The sequence below is a fragment of the Colias eurytheme genome, chromosome 7 (genome assembly GCF_061535395.1).
Source record: "Colias eurytheme isolate Ceu_HAF_F1 chromosome 7, ilColEury1 Martin Lab GWU primary, whole genome shotgun sequence".
NCBI lineage: Eukaryota > Metazoa > Arthropoda > Insecta > Lepidoptera > Pieridae > Colias > Colias eurytheme.
The window spans coordinates 4,644,048-4,660,145 of record NC_142986.1 but is presented as its reverse complement, the minus strand read 5'-3'; the positions used below and the strand labels follow the sequence as shown (position 1 = coordinate 4,660,145).

At 32.4% G+C, this 16,098-nt stretch overlaps 1 protein-coding gene across 2 annotated transcripts in view; it reads right to left on the bottom strand.

Moving 5' to 3' along the window:
• The window catches only part of Actn (alpha actinin), a 34,076-nt gene that overhangs the window by 10,825 nt on the left and 7,153 nt on the right, over window positions 1-16,098 (bottom strand). For both annotated transcript variants that reach the window (XM_090104049.1, XM_090104050.1), the window contains exons 2-4: window positions 1,093-1,297; window positions 547-677; window positions 207-441 (exon numbers count right to left, since the gene is read on the bottom strand). In XM_090104049.1, the coding sequence (XP_089960175.1) occupies window positions 207-441; window positions 547-677; window positions 1,093-1,297 (571 nt within the window). The remainder of the gene's footprint in view (window positions 1-206; window positions 442-546; window positions 678-1,092; window positions 1,298-16,098) is intronic.

The following is a 16,098-nucleotide window of genomic DNA, read 5'->3' as shown; positions in this document are numbered from 1 at the left end:
TTCATTTCTTTATTCTTACTTATAATTACGTTACCTATATTGCAACACCTACATACATGATTATACTGAACTGTTGCAAAAGAAATAAATATTTACTCTGTGAATATTGAAATGTAAGCAATCCTGGAATTACTCCTATTAAATTGGAAGATTGCATTTCTGTTCTAAAATTGAGGAACCTCTATATATTTGCTGCCAAAACTTACCATCTGGATCCAACATGCGTGGAATATCGAGATACTTCTCGGCGACATCGAAGGCGGTGTTCAAGTTCTCCAGCGGGTTGTCCTTGGAGAGCTTGCTGTAGTCGATCAGGTCAGGCCTGTGCCTGTGGATGAGGGCACAGAATGCGAGACCGTCCTTGAACGAGAGATGGAAGTTCTGCACGTTCACGTTCTTGTAGGGCGCTGTCTTACGTTGACACCACAATAGTAGACCCTCCTGCAAAGGCATAATATGATGTGTAAGAATTTACGTTTAGGGACAGGAATGTCATTAAATTGGATCGTAATTCAAATAGGAACAAGAAAGAATCAGGGTTTTTACCTTGGCGGTCATTTCTTCTACTGAGATGTCCTGGATGGCGAATCTCAAGATGATAGTCCAGATCATACCCAACGTCATTTTCAGGTTACCATCGACGATTTCTTCAGCACCGATGGACACTAGCTTCACGCCTGAAAATGAGAAGTATATATTGATAGATACATGTCTGTGGGTATAGCGGTAGTCTGTTCACCTACAATATTGCTAACTTCCTGCAAAGTGCAAGAGGAAAGCCCGAACCATGATGTCAGCTGTGATTAAGAATTTATTCAAATTATCTGGTCACAAAATCAATGCCAATGATTTTGTTAATGAATTTGCAAGTACTTTCTTTTATTTCAAATGAGTCATAATGGATTGCATAACGAATGCATTTGAACAAAAACTACAAAAAGGCTCATGAAATTATCGTATTATTAGCGATCTTTGATAAGTGTACAAAGTTTGAATTAAATATGTCCGTTTAAAGTGGGTCAAAATCCAAGAATCTAAAGGAGTCAGTTACAAACATATAGATGAAGCTAATTAAATCGTCTAAAAACGAACCTTTTGAAGCAATGAAGTCCAGCGCCTTGTTGACGTTGGCGATCTTGTGGAAGCGCATCTTGCCACGGTCGGGTTTGGGCAGGGTTTCCCCGGAGATGACCTCCAGCAGTAACATGAGCTTTAGCCCATTGCGGAAGTCCTCGTCGATGTTCTCGATACCGGTACCGGCTTTACGCAAGTGGCTGTTACACCATGCTGTGAAAGTCTGGAAACAATATGAGTAATTTAAAGAAACTATTTTTATAAGTAAGGAAATGGTTAATTGATTAGTGTAGTGTATGACTCGTTTGTGTATGTGTACGATTCGCATGTTGCTGTATAATTTTTTAAGTTCTTGTCTTTGTAATTATTTTTAATTTGAAACGCGAAACCAATTATAATCGATAAAAACGTTCAACATAGGCTATCACAACCCGCATACATTTTGCATTTTTTTCTACCAGCGATAAGATACGTAAATTACGTCAAATATATATTCACCAAAGAATTCAAAAATAGTCCTTTCATTTAACATCATGGGATTTACCTCAATCCCTTTGAAAAGGGAATACCACGTGTACGTTAATCAATACTGCAACTGCAACAGGCGGGGACGGAGCGAGGGTGCGACCCTTCGCCAAATTTGCAGACGGTTAATGCTTTCACAGCTTTAAACTTATATTGAGTGTATTTGCTGTCTTTGATTGTATTATTCCTTTGAATATATAGATGATTCATGGTATTCGTTTGCTACAAATTTGATGCTAATATATGACCAATTTATTGATTGGTTCATTTGTAGGAATAATATTATGTCTGCTGTGTGAGTGGAAAATTTTAACTGTGTTTAAATATTATTTACTCATAGTCAAACATTATAAATATATTGATTTTGTGTTTGATTGAAATAAAACCACGGGTTCTCACTTCTCTATTTCTTACAAACAACCAATAATCTACAACCTTGTTATGTAGATATAATTAAAATCACGTAAAAGTATAATAAACGCGACGCTATTTAATATATTAGCAGCGAGTGTAAAAGTAACAATTACCAGGTGTATCGTGATAATTTTTAGTGCTCATAAAATTGTTTTCGTGTTATAAAACTTGTGGGACCCACGAACCGTGTATATGAGCGATAAAATAAATCACTGGTCACGTAAGCGCAATATTTATACAACGTATGATTCATTACACATATTTAGTAAGGATAATCATATAATTTGTATCGACAAGAAGCATGGACGCAACATAATTTATTGTGAGAGTATTTTCTTTCAGGACCTTCTTTTGATAGAGCATACAAGGTTTGTACACTTTTAACAATAACTTCTAAAGTCTGAACTTATTGAGACATGTGGTAGGTACCTATCAATTATTATCATTAGAATTGTGTTATTTCTAGTGATTACTTGGCTAAGTTACATAGCAATCGTTTAAATTTTATTTGGAGAAGCAAGTTACGTATAATAAAATATATTTTATATAATGTTAATTTATTGGGTGCTAGGTATAAATTGGAGTTTCGTTTTAAAATGGTTGCTTCAGTTTCAAAATCAACCACCAAATTATCGCTGTCGATAAAGAACTTACAAAGCTAATGCCGAGATCACGTAGCTGACCCATTCGCTATTGAGCAACAATGAAAAAGTTGCAATATGGATTGTAAATAGTCCACAAATGAGCAATTGTATCGCTAATGCAGATCAATATAATATCAAGTACAAGAGAGAGCTCGTTCACATCACGATCGTTACCTTCGAGGTTAATCTTAAAGATGTTAGACGTAAATCTAATACAGATTAAGCATTCTTGATACATGATAATATTTTCTTCATTGATTTATATTGGTCTAACGCCATGTAAAATTGGATTTGTATAAACATTCTATAAATTAAAGCGCTGTACCAAAATATTAAGCATCCTTATCCTGAACAGTTTCCTAAAATTCATATATAGTTATTTTAAAAATTTATTTCTATATTTTATATCTGTTAGTACGGTAAACGGTTCATAGTATATAACAAAACGCAGGTCAATAGAGCAAATTCCTAAGTTTTGGATCTGAATATATTGTGCCAAATAATATTGCATCGATCACATCGATCTTACTTTGACATAACAAAGTAAAGTCGATAACTTTGAACGTGAGAAATTGCAAAAAAATTAAAAATAAAATATGTTAAACAATAACAAACATCTCAAAAGTATGCAAACATGTTCGAGTTTATTCGTAGAGAAATGTAGGCTATCGACAACCATAAACATAAGTATCTTAGAAAGAAAATTTACATATTCATGTCACCTGTTCCAATTACAATAAAAAAAACCAGTTTTGTAGAAGAATTAATAATGCCGTTCTTAGATAAGCAAATAAACCAGAAACTATAAGAATGTATCGAAAGTCACTGCTCGAAAAGAAAAGAACACATGTATATTTAGAACAGTTAGAAGATTTTGCATAAATATGTAGGAACCTAAAGCGTAAAGTGAGTGTATTAATATTTATAAAGCAATTAAATTTAAAGCGTATGTGCGTTATCAAAATTATTATTCTTGTAGCTTTTTGTGTAAGCTAGGAAGAAGTTTAAATTGAAAGTTCTATTTATTATGATATTTATATAATCAAGTTTGGACTTAAATTGTAATAGAGGAATAAGGGGTCACGCGTTCAAATAAATCAATTTATTACTTTGTAGAGGGAGGTGTTAACACGTAAAACAGCTGCGACAAACAGCTATCGAATGTCGCACAGCAAACAATCTTGGCTAGTCCAAAGATACTAATTACACATGAGTAATGTTCGAAGGTGACATTGTTTGATGACCGTCAGTCCTGGGATATCTGAATTTCAGCTGGACAGCCTGTTTGTTGTGGCTTAAAAATAGTTAAGAGATCAAGTTTTGTAAACAGACACGTGCTAACCGGCTTAATTGCGACGGGCAGCTGCTAAACAGGTGATGGAAGTAGGTAAGGCTAGTCTTGCTTTTGTAATACGAGTTCGTTTTGCAAACGCCACTCCTTGGGTTCCGGTCGCGCCAAGGTCGATACGATAGCTATAGAATACTTTTCATTCATTTGCTGCGCATTTTCGCAGCGTAGGGGACAATTATGAAAGAACGTGAGTACAATTGACGTTGCTGGAATAATTGATACAATTGCAGTGTCTTGGGATTCATTGTTATTGCCACCGGAACACGTTGCAATTAACGTGATCGTATTTATTTTTGTACATTGTTGGTACAAGGTAAACGATCGGTTACTATAAACAATTTCTGGTCTAAATTTGAATATCCTCTATTGCTCTTACTCACGCAGAATATATTAGTACGGTTTTAGAACGAAATTTATGCGTAATCGAAACTGATTTCTGCTTAGATATGGTGGATAGCGTGTAAAATAGAACATAATCACTAGAGAAGCGAAGAAATTAAATCCGTCACGTTAAACGATTGTTCTCCTACCAATGTTGTTGATTTTGATCGACTAACCGGGTCAGAGTCAATGGCCAATTTGCGGTTTTGTTTATTGTCCGAATTGTTTTGACTTATCCTTTCTTACTCATTTATTTCCTATTAAAAGTCAATAAAGAGTTTTAATTACCACAAATAAAGTTTTAGCGCACTATTTATTATTAAAGGTTTTATGAACGAGTTCTGGCTAACGATGTGTACACTTTACACAAGCTTGCGGCCATTTATAAAGCTCCGATGCCAACGTTACATGTAAGCTTTGCAGTTTGCTTTAGAGTTACAACATTTTCAACGTAGGTATATAACATCTTTGCCTGGTATTTGCTTTGCCGCTTCTACTTTATTTGAGACTTACCTACCTATGTCTCAAATAAAATTGATTGCCTTGTTGTTCCGAAGATTTATTTAATTTATTTAATTTTATTATGAATTTGTTATAAAGTTATTTAAACTTGGCTGATTGGCTATGTGAACACTGGTAGCCTAATTCAGAATCCTTAAAAAATAAAAATGCAACTCAAACGTTTTAACTTATAGGCTAGTAACTGCGTATGGCATATCTCAATGTCAATTGACGCGCATGATTATTAAAAACAAGTATTACAAAAAAATGAACTTGTAAATACCGACATTACGGAACTTCGACCAAAAAGTGACCGAACTACATTCTGATATAGTTCACGGTGACTCATCATCGACGCATCTTGGCACAGGACATAAGATATAGGTACCTGCTATTAGAGCATGGCGATACATTATAGCTGTATCGTATATGTATAATAATTAACGGGCCTGAGAACTGGGCCATTGGTGTAGAATTGACTATAAAATTGCATGAAGTATTGACACGAATAAATGAAAAAATAGCCTTGACGAAGTAATTAATATAAAAAGTACATGGATATCTAAGTAACCTTAGTATATTTATTAATAAAACAGTAATTGCAAGCAAATAAAAAAAATGTGCAATTTATAAATAATATCATATTAGTGCTTTTCTTAATAAAAGCTTTGTCTATGCATCAATATTAATATCCAATTTGACCTAGGTATTTGGTAAAAACTAAAAACGTAAAAGTGTTTTGTAACAATGTCAGTGAATGCTAAATCATATAACAGGATTTTGGCAATAAAGCGAAACATGATACGTTTAGAACTATTTCAATATGTTCTGTAAGAATATCAAAATAAACGAGACAGCTAACCTTACTCTTAACTCTAAACAAAGCGGCCTCGCCGTGGAAAATTGTGTCCCTGAACACACAACCTAGAATGTGAATATTTGTATCGCCCGGACTTCTAAAATAACATTAGTAGGTGTTATTTAGTGCGACATCTTTACCACAAGCACTATCTCCAAAGGTCAATATTCAAGGCGAAAATAGTAGAATTGGCTCCAATTTCAAGTCGTGACATTATCTTATATTGACGAGGATTGCCTTTCATTTGGAATTGTTATTCTTATTGAGACTATGTACGGAACAATAGGTTTATACAATGATAACTGTTTAGCCATCGTATCTTTAGAATAATAGGTATTTCCAATGTGTTTAAAACGTAGAAAGCGTTTTAAAATTTGTTCTAATGTTTAGTTGAACCATGGACAAATATAATGTTGAACCATGAATCTAGGATAAATTTTATATTTCACGTCTACATGTTTAATTTCCTTCACCTAATAATTATCAGTAGGTACGTAACTATTTTAGTTTCACCTTTGATTTAGCTAAATGGCCTTTACTTGTCCCACTAACTATGAACTGTCAAGACTCGAGTGTTTAATATTCATAATTTATATTTGTTATTTATGAACTAGAAATAGTTTTAAAGAACTCGAGCTTGACACTGGTGGGTTATTGCTTTTGGCATGAGATTATCTGATAGAGAAACTTTGCTAATAAATATTCCTATCAATTTTTACATCTCATGTAAACATTTAAATGAAAGTTAGAGATTTAACTTGTTTAGAAAGCTATAAATTCGTATTTTGAAGAATTTATTAATTACTGTTATGCACACTTGTTAGTTATTAGTTAACTGATTTCGGATAACGTCAATGAATAATTTAACGGAGAAATTAATATGTTAACAGAAAAAATAACATGAGACAGGTAAATTTACATTTTTGTAAAATGTTTAAGAAGGCAGAAATAACTAATAGTTTTCTAAGCGTTGAAAAATATTGAGAAGTACATTATACATAGAAGGTCCCAATATAACGGGTGCAAAGGTGTTTGGACTTATGTTCGTACATTACTAGATTTGTAACTCTTTTAATTTCCCTTTTTATCTAAAACCGGTAGGAAATGTTCAAAAAATATTTATTATACACACATATTATAATTTATATTATACGGGTGTTGATAATATATTTATATAGGAACGTTGCGTGGAATGCGGCAAGATTCAAGAACTGTGGGGCCCAGAACTAGTAAGATCATATAAATTATTCATAAAATGTTAACATAATTACAACTATTAACGGCATTTTTGGATTACCCAAATAAATTTGTTTAAAACAGTGACGTACAAAGTGCATTTAATATTTATATAAGTATAAAACACAATAAAAATAATATGGATGAGAGCCTTTTCTGACTCACAAGTATCGAGTTAATAACGGTATTAGTTTCGAATTGTTTACTCATACACGATACAAGTTTATGGATCTAATAAAGCTACGAACTTTACATTCTTGCACTATAGTATCCTATATCAAATAATGAAAATGGTTGTGATAGTGTGCAGACAATTTGCAAAGAATAGAACGATATTTTTAAAGAACCGATGGGAAATTAATTGACGTTTATGAGTCAATTGACACGGTTGGGTGTGAGTTATTGTGAAGAGAGGTAACAAAGCCTCGTGACAGCACAATCGGTGATCATTGTGATCGATTGTGACTACTGGCTGTGGGCGATGGTCGGGTTGGTACATAATTATGAGGGATTATGTGTTAATGAATTGTTTATTGATGAATATTTTTTAACATACCACAGAGAATTGTGTTCAAGTCTAATACGTATTTTTTTAAATTGAAGTAATTTAGATGTTTAACAGAAATAGTCGGCACTTTGTTACTCTTCACTCAATTAGAGGTAAACTATATCAAAACCTTAACATGCCATATTTTGTTTCTGCTCTTTTGCATAAATAAATGTATTATTGTAAGAGAATGAATGAGCACTAAAATACGACAAATTATGCACTTGCACATTAAGCTTCATGTTTCACCTCATAAGCATATTCATAAAGGATATAATAAAGATAATAAATGTCTTTATTTTAACGTATGTCGTGATTTATATTCTATGTAAAATTGTAAATGAATCATCATTTACAAATTTCCAGAGGCTTAAATAAGTGTAATGGGTTTTGGCACATATCATTCAGATTTTAAAGTGATAATGAATTTGAGGACAATATTAGTTATTTATATTTGGATTTTATGTTCATGTACTTGCTAGTGTACATTGAATTATGATTATTGGTGCTTTGATTTAAGAAACGCAAGCATCACCTTAATTGAGATCTAAACAGAATCCAATTAAATTATAAGTTTAATTCTAACTGACCTTGAAGTCAATTTGTATTAAGTAATTGTAAATTCGGCGCTATTTGTTCAATGGCTACTATACAAATGTTGACATTATCGCATTTGGGGCAACATGCGTACAGAATGCTAAAATAGAAGGCATCACCTGTGAAGGTGCTTCAATTTGGTGCACGGCCAACTCGGTCACTATCATTTCAATAAACAATAAAGACCGTTAACGACACACATGTAATGTTATCCCGGGGCGTGTCTCAAGACGCAATCGCGATATCAATGTTAGGATCAACGACCTCGTATTGACATAAAGCTTAAAAGTAAATAGCGAAGACCTTGAGGCTAATTTTTGTCGTAAATGGTAACTGTTTTGTTCGAGCGATACGTACTCACGAGTGTTCGTCGAGTGTCAAGTTAGTGTCCTGTGATTTTGTGTTCTGCCTTCTATATAGGTACCTGGAACAAAGATGAATCATTTTCAATGTGCCTTTTAATACTTTCTCCGTGTTTCATAAAACTAGAGAGCCCAATAACACATAAGACTTGCGTTATGTTATGATGATTCAGACGATGGTTTTAGTTTAAAATTAAGAAATTTTGCATATTTTTAAGCGCACGTCATACATATAAAAGTTAGCTTAGTGTGTGTGAATGTTTCCTTAGCGATTTCCTAAAAATATCGCGAAGAATACGTATTTTCGTCAAGATAGTAATAATTTCAGGCGTGGGCGTGCGAATCCGTGGTCTCAGATATTTTCAACTACTGAAGGCTACGTGTATGTAGTCGTAACATCAGCAGACAAGCGTTTGGATGCTTCCAGAAAAATATCTTAAATATGCATGTCATATGCCTACATGAACAATACAAAACATTACTCTTGTTCACGAGACATTTATCATACTTATTTTGTTTCGAAGACTACTACTTAATGTTAATTTTTTTTAGTTTCACAAATCTGTTCTAAATATATACTTTATTTTGAGAGTATTGTCGAAAGAAAATTTATTATACCGCTACAAATATAGGTAAAGTAAGATATCGTGGGAGCACAACACTTTCATTGTTACTGCATGCAACATTTAAATTCATTGAAGGCTAACGACTCAAATTCATAGCCAGCCTTTCAAACAAGGTGTTTCTGAAACTAATGTACCATTTATAATTTAGAATTGTTTATACAAATACGACTTAGTACCTATGCAATTTACGGGTGAAATAAATAACGAGTCTTAGATCATTGTTCTAAAGTTCAAATTTCAATGTGGGAGCTTCGCATATGCGGGTTATAAAAATACGTGCTGTAAACCTACTTCTGACCAGTTGTTAAACTAAAAATATCAAATATTGCAATAGAGCTTTCGTAAGTAACGTTACAGTAAATATTTAGGAAACGTTGCACGATCGAACTGTAATAAATAATAATATCAACGCAATTGCCTCATCATTCTTCTAAAGTGAGGATGCGCAACAGAAATTGTTATTAGAAGGAATAGAAAGTACCTAGGTTCCTATACTTCATTACCAATATGAAATGTTGAATACTATGCTTGGTTATAACTTATAATGGTAGTGTTCTTATATTATAAGACTCGTAATAAATGTATTTTAAAAGAATATAAATAGGTAATAGTTTAACATAATATGACAGAACTAAATACAAAGAATCCTCTAGAATATTATCCTAATTCAATATCTATACCTATTGTCTATGTAGGTAATGTACACCTCTAGTATCTACTATTATACTACGTCTAGTACTATTATATTATATTCTGTGCTAATACCATTAATTAAAAGCTAATGATATTATATTAACTTTTTCAAAATTGAGCTTTCGAAAGTTAAACCACATCATTTTAAATAAAATTTGTTCGAAAAGCTGGAAGGCTTTAATTTACAAACATAGCTTGAAGTTTTAGATCTTTGTAGTAAAATTGAAACGGTCTATTGTTTTCATTTCTAAAGGCGGGTCGTGTGAAATCGTTATGGAAAGCCTATATAGCTAGCTATACACCATACATCACTATTTACACTTTCATACTTTTCTCTTTAAATGTATGGTGTGGAAAAATATGCAACCATTTTTTCCACAATATGGAAAATCTCTTCGCGAGTTTTCGTATGACGCTTTTGTCGCGGTTAATTACGTAGTTCCTATTCCTGGGATAATAAAGTTAAAAATAATTTGGAAAATCCAAAAGTGCACGCCTCATAATTTTTTTTAATAAATATTTATTAATTATTATTTTTGTTTATTTAATAACAATTAAACCACATCGAATCAGACCCTGAAAAATGAAAGGGTTCTATTCCTGAGCATACTCAAGCGTAAGAGAAAAAACAAGAATTATAATTATTATTAAAAAAACAAAATACCCGACTGCACACTAAAAAAAGAGTAAAATTTTTATCCCGTGGGACTTTTAGGATAAAATGTATCCTATGACACTCCCGTAATCAAGACAAATCTAACGATACCTCATACATCAAAACCCATCAAGCCGTTTAGGCTACAGGTGGTCACAAAGGAAAAGACATACATACATACTTACATACACTCGAAAAACATTACCCTCCTTCTTTGGCAGTCGGGTAAAAAGACTCGATTAGTAAAGTATTTCGGTCGCTATCGTGTTAACAAGAAAAAGGATCCGCACATACAGACACACGGACGTCCAAGACAGAACTTTTTTAAACTGTTTTTTAACTAGTTTAAATAACAAAACTGACATCAAAAATATCATGAACGTTAAAAATAGTGTTTTTTCTTAATATGTGTGTGTATGTATTATCTTACAAGTGCAATGTATGATACATAAAGACATTTTAAGTTTGAAAAATCAGATGTTTTGCGCGAAGTGACAGTAGTAGGGGAAGCTGAGGTAATACGATCCCTGGAGGTCAAATGATCCCCCGGCTTAAATCAAAGACAAGTAGTGCCATCTATCTAAATACGCATGTAACATATTCCCTGCACCCCTGCCAGTTGCCTCTTTAAGTGTCATCGCGGTGTGAGCTCTTGGCGTGATTTTATTAAAAAATAATCAAAAAGTGTGGCTCTGATCTAAGGTAAGCCTGTTTTTGGACTTTCATTACTTTTTACATGTTCGTGTTTATTGAAATTTTGTTTTATTTGCGGGTATTAATAACAGTTAGCTAATATTTAAGCAATTTTCGATCACCACACGCGGTATTTGAAGGTTATGTTTTTATCGATATCTTGGAATTTGGTGTTTGGGGAAAAATGATCCCTTTCTGTGTGTATAAAATGATCCCTGGAATCATTTTACCACATTAGTATTTGTTGTTTTTACAGATCATGCCGAGAATTTATATACGAAAAGGTGGTGGGAAAGGAAAAGGAGTCGGGAAAGGAAAAGGACCCGGAAAGGGAAAAGGCAAAAAAAAGCAAAACAGATCAGAAAAAGAGAAGAATCTTCTTCTGAAGAGGAGAGTGATACCGAATGCCTATGGAGTAGCTTTCAGTACAGAACTGAAAGCTACTCCAAAGACATTTGCGATATTTGCCTTTCTGGTAATCAATTTGATAGTGTGAAAAAATTTTTAAGGCTATAGGTCTATTTCTAAGTTCCTAAGCAAATTATTATTTTTTTAATGAAGAGTTGATTTTTCTATTGCATTTTACATTGATAGAAAAACCTTTGATAGGGATGAGTATTATTTGTTTTTTTTTTTTATTTAGAAGAAGAGTTTATTTATTTACTTATTGCTTGACTAGTTGTTAATTTTTCAAACCTTTTAAAAGTTTGGTGCAAAGTTTAATGTTTAGTTTTCTTGATTGAGTATTAAATATATAAAAAAAAAATCTCAAATGAAACTAAAAGACTTCAAAAGTTTTTTGTAACTTGTGATAGTACTTAAATTGTTATGAACAATACATATGATTAAAATAAACAGCCGAGTGTTTTATTTCACTGATATTTATTAACTTATGGTATAAAATGATCCCTGGGATTATTTTACCCCAACCTCAGGGATCATTTTATACATAGGTGTGTATAAAATGATCCTTTACTAAACTTTAACAAAAGCCTCTAATACGAAAAAACTATATTCATGTAATAAAAAATAAGTATGCAGTTACAAAGTTAAGTAAATTCACTACTTCCAACAATAGAAATCTTGCGATTTTGCCTTCAACTTTAGCCACAGTTAAATTTTTTCCCTTAAGGGGATCATTATACCTCACCTTCCCCTACATGGTAGTACCCACCTCAACGCTTCGCTTATGAGGCGTGCAATATATAATTGCTCGGCTTGTGTAGTCAAACATTTTGCCTATCCCGAATATACCTTTAAAACATTGAAAACAATAACGAAGAAAAAAAAACGAAAAATTAATGAAGCGGTACAAGGCTCGTTTGAGTGCCTAGTACCTATTTGTTAAATTGTTTTGACGTTTTTCTAAAAATAGATTTATTTCTAAAATCCTTCTTAAATCACTCATTGTTACATCCATCTCGAATTTGTACAAACCGATATTTTTCTTACAGCCGCATATTTCTCGGAAGGCTGTTCAAGGTTAGGTAAGGAAACCTTACTCATCGAAATTATTCTATTTCTATAACTCATCCAATAACTTATATATTTATTGCTTATCCGATTTGAAGTGAGAAAACTTCTAACACTGCTTGTAGGTATTGTACCTACATAATTTGTTATTGTATTTAAATTTCTTCACATGAGCTGTCCAAACTCCCAACTAAAAAATAATATATTTGCATATTGTTTCAAACTTATGAGCTATTTCTGCGTATAGATTAAAAATCAATAATGCAAGACGTCTTTGATTAGCGTAGAGATGAGAGGTCAAAGGCCCGTTCCGCTCCGAATGCAACAATGACAAATCATAAATTGAATTGTTTCGAGTTCCAAACGGTATTGACTTGATGTTAGGTCAAATGTTAACACACGTAAAATTGATAATAATTAATATTTTGTTAATGCATTTAGTTAATCAAAGCTGACCCGTTGTGTACCTTTTATTCAGATTTAATTTGGTCAATTATAAACAAAAATCCATATTAGTAAAACTCTAAAGCCTGTTTTGTCTGGTGGATGGAAATCCAGTGCTTATTCTGTACATATTTGGAATTTTATCCACGTAGGTATCATAAAAGGTGGGATTTAAAGGCAACAGTGATATAAACGGCTCCCGAATAAGGCCTAACAGTGGCTGGTTCGTTCGCAAACAACGACCGAGCCAAACAATAGATAGCTGTGTTCAACCGTTTCTAACAATGACGCGGAGCATTGTCATACTGCACGCTAAGAATAAATAATAATAATAAATGTAGACTTTTGAATGCGTAAAATCTATACAAGTTATATTTCAAACACACTATTCGTATTCGAACTTGAAAATTCATGAAGGAACATTTTTTCGGTAACGTGTAATGTAGGATGTCCAGTTTGGAAGCATTTGTTTCTTGGTAAGTATTTCAATTCACAGTATTAACGATCGACATCGCATCATTTATCGTTAATTAGCGTAAAGTTATACAAAGTAAACAATTAATGCGCCGGCCAAAATCCCTTTCACGCCTACTCAAATGATAACCATTTGGACGCCGGCCACTACATTCAAGTGGTCTATTGTTATTTGTCACGAAGCATGTTGGAACTCTTAAAACTCACCGCTGAATAAAAGTGTAAGAATAACCGCGACTGAATAACTCTACGTCAATATTTACGAAATATGTTAGCGCAGCGATTTATTGTATTTACACACTATTAAGATAAGCCTGAGAAATTAAAAATTATAGCCGTCTACTCGTAAATAAAAAATCTGAATGTCATAACACAGCACTGTACAAGCGATTGCTTAAATGGCTATCGAAATCAATGATTATAGATAACTAAACAAAACATTACATACCTGATACAATGTTATTTTCGATTCGAGATAAGACACGTTTAACGTAGGCCCGGAATTTATTTTTAATCTTACACATTGAAAAGTTATGAGATAAGTAGTAATGAGTATAAAAGGAAGTGACCCGTTATATCCTGTTTGTAGCATTGTTGAATGTTATAATTAGTCAAAAGTTGACATGACACTCAGTTACATTTGCAACTGTTGATTGTTTATCTAATTGGTAGACAAATAAAAAAAATATAGGTTATGACGTATGCCCATTGATACAGATTACGAAAGGAATGAAAAACAATTAAGTAAGTAGGAAGTTATATTTTTAATGCATGCTAATTGTATAAAAAAATGTATTTAAAAATGCATTAATTTAAATGACGTAAGAATGACTTAATAAGTAGGTATACGAATAACGATAAAAAGGCTTGATAATTGATATAATATACTAAAGTATCAAATAATTATCAAGATGGATGGATGGATTCGTGTTGTAATTTACTATTGCATTGATAATATTCGAAATGGTTATTGTTATGGCATACGATTACGGTATTTATAATTTCTTTATGTTATTGTATTTTAAGAATAATGAATAAACTAATACGTTTAAATATTTAAAAATTATACCAACGATAAATTATCATAAGAATAAGTAGGTATAGTAAGTAGAGATTACTTAATATTTACTACGTAAGTTTTATTGACATTACGGTAATAATTTATCTTAGGTTGAGCAATTAATTAACATTGCACGGTGCACCTATATAATAAATTAACTTCAAGTAATTGTTAAAGATAACAAACGTAATAATCATTAAAAAGCAATGCAATTTTGAATAGTAGATAACTATAATTTTATTAATGTATTCACAAAAATAAAATCTCCAGTTTTCGCGGTTTAATTTTTTTTTAGTTTTGCAGAAGGAAAATTGAGCTGAGCCGTCATTTCAATGAGGAAGTACATATAAAATACAGGAATGAATGACTTCATTTACTAAGATAGGTAAAATAAAAATACTTAGAGCGACAATTTTAATGTTTCCGCAAGCAAAGTGGGTACATAATTCTCTGAGGATTTCGTAGAATTGGCATTTTTATTGCGTTTTATGCGCTGACTATAATAATTTAAGATAAGAACATTCTAATTATGTTTAGGAACAGTGAATATATTGTTCACATCAAGTTATTGTATTTTTTATATGATACTCCGAAGTGATATTTTGCTTTATCATACTAAATCTTTACTCATGCGGGTTCATGAAAATGACAAGAATTTAGGAAACCGCCAACGGGGCTATGTGCTTAATTGATTGCATTAGGTTAATTTACACATTTACAGATTATTTATTTTTAGCAGCTAACTATTTTTCTTTACATATTAAAAGTATTCATCAAATTCATAAGACATCTCCATATTCAAAACGATATTGAAAACTGTTGAAGGAACCTTATTGTTAAAAATTAACTAGACACTATATTGATACTCTTACTTTCTGAATGTAGGCTAGTCGGTACTTGAACTTTGAGAATACTTAACCTATAAGCTCAAAGCCTCACTTAGCAGTGGTTTAATCTCAGTTTAATAGATAAATATGAGCCAGTACAAAGACGTCTTTATGTTGTAGGTATCATAATAGTTTTTAAGCTGTCTAAATAATTTAGACAGTCTAATCAATTACAAATAAATGAACGAGAAGTATACTAATAATACTGGAAAGCTTTCAATGTTTACAAAATGGTTTTAGTGGTGTAATAGAAATTAGTATGTTAGAGTACACAGTGAGAACGGATGCGACCTACGCAAGGAGTGTTGACCAAAGCGGTCAAATGTAATGTGACACTTCAAAGAATTTGCTGACACTAACAAACGCCGACATGAAAGGTTTCTAATTCGAAATTATAACAATCGTTTGCAATTCGTCCTTATATTTATCCGCGTATAAAATTGCCTGCATGAAGCCCTCCAATTACGGTACTTGAATGTTTAAAATATTAAAGGGCGTTCTGACACACATAGTTGGTTGGGTCGAATCGTTTTTTGCCCTCAATATATAAAATTATTGCAGTGTTAAAATATTTAACTTTTATAACAAGCTCGACGACTCAA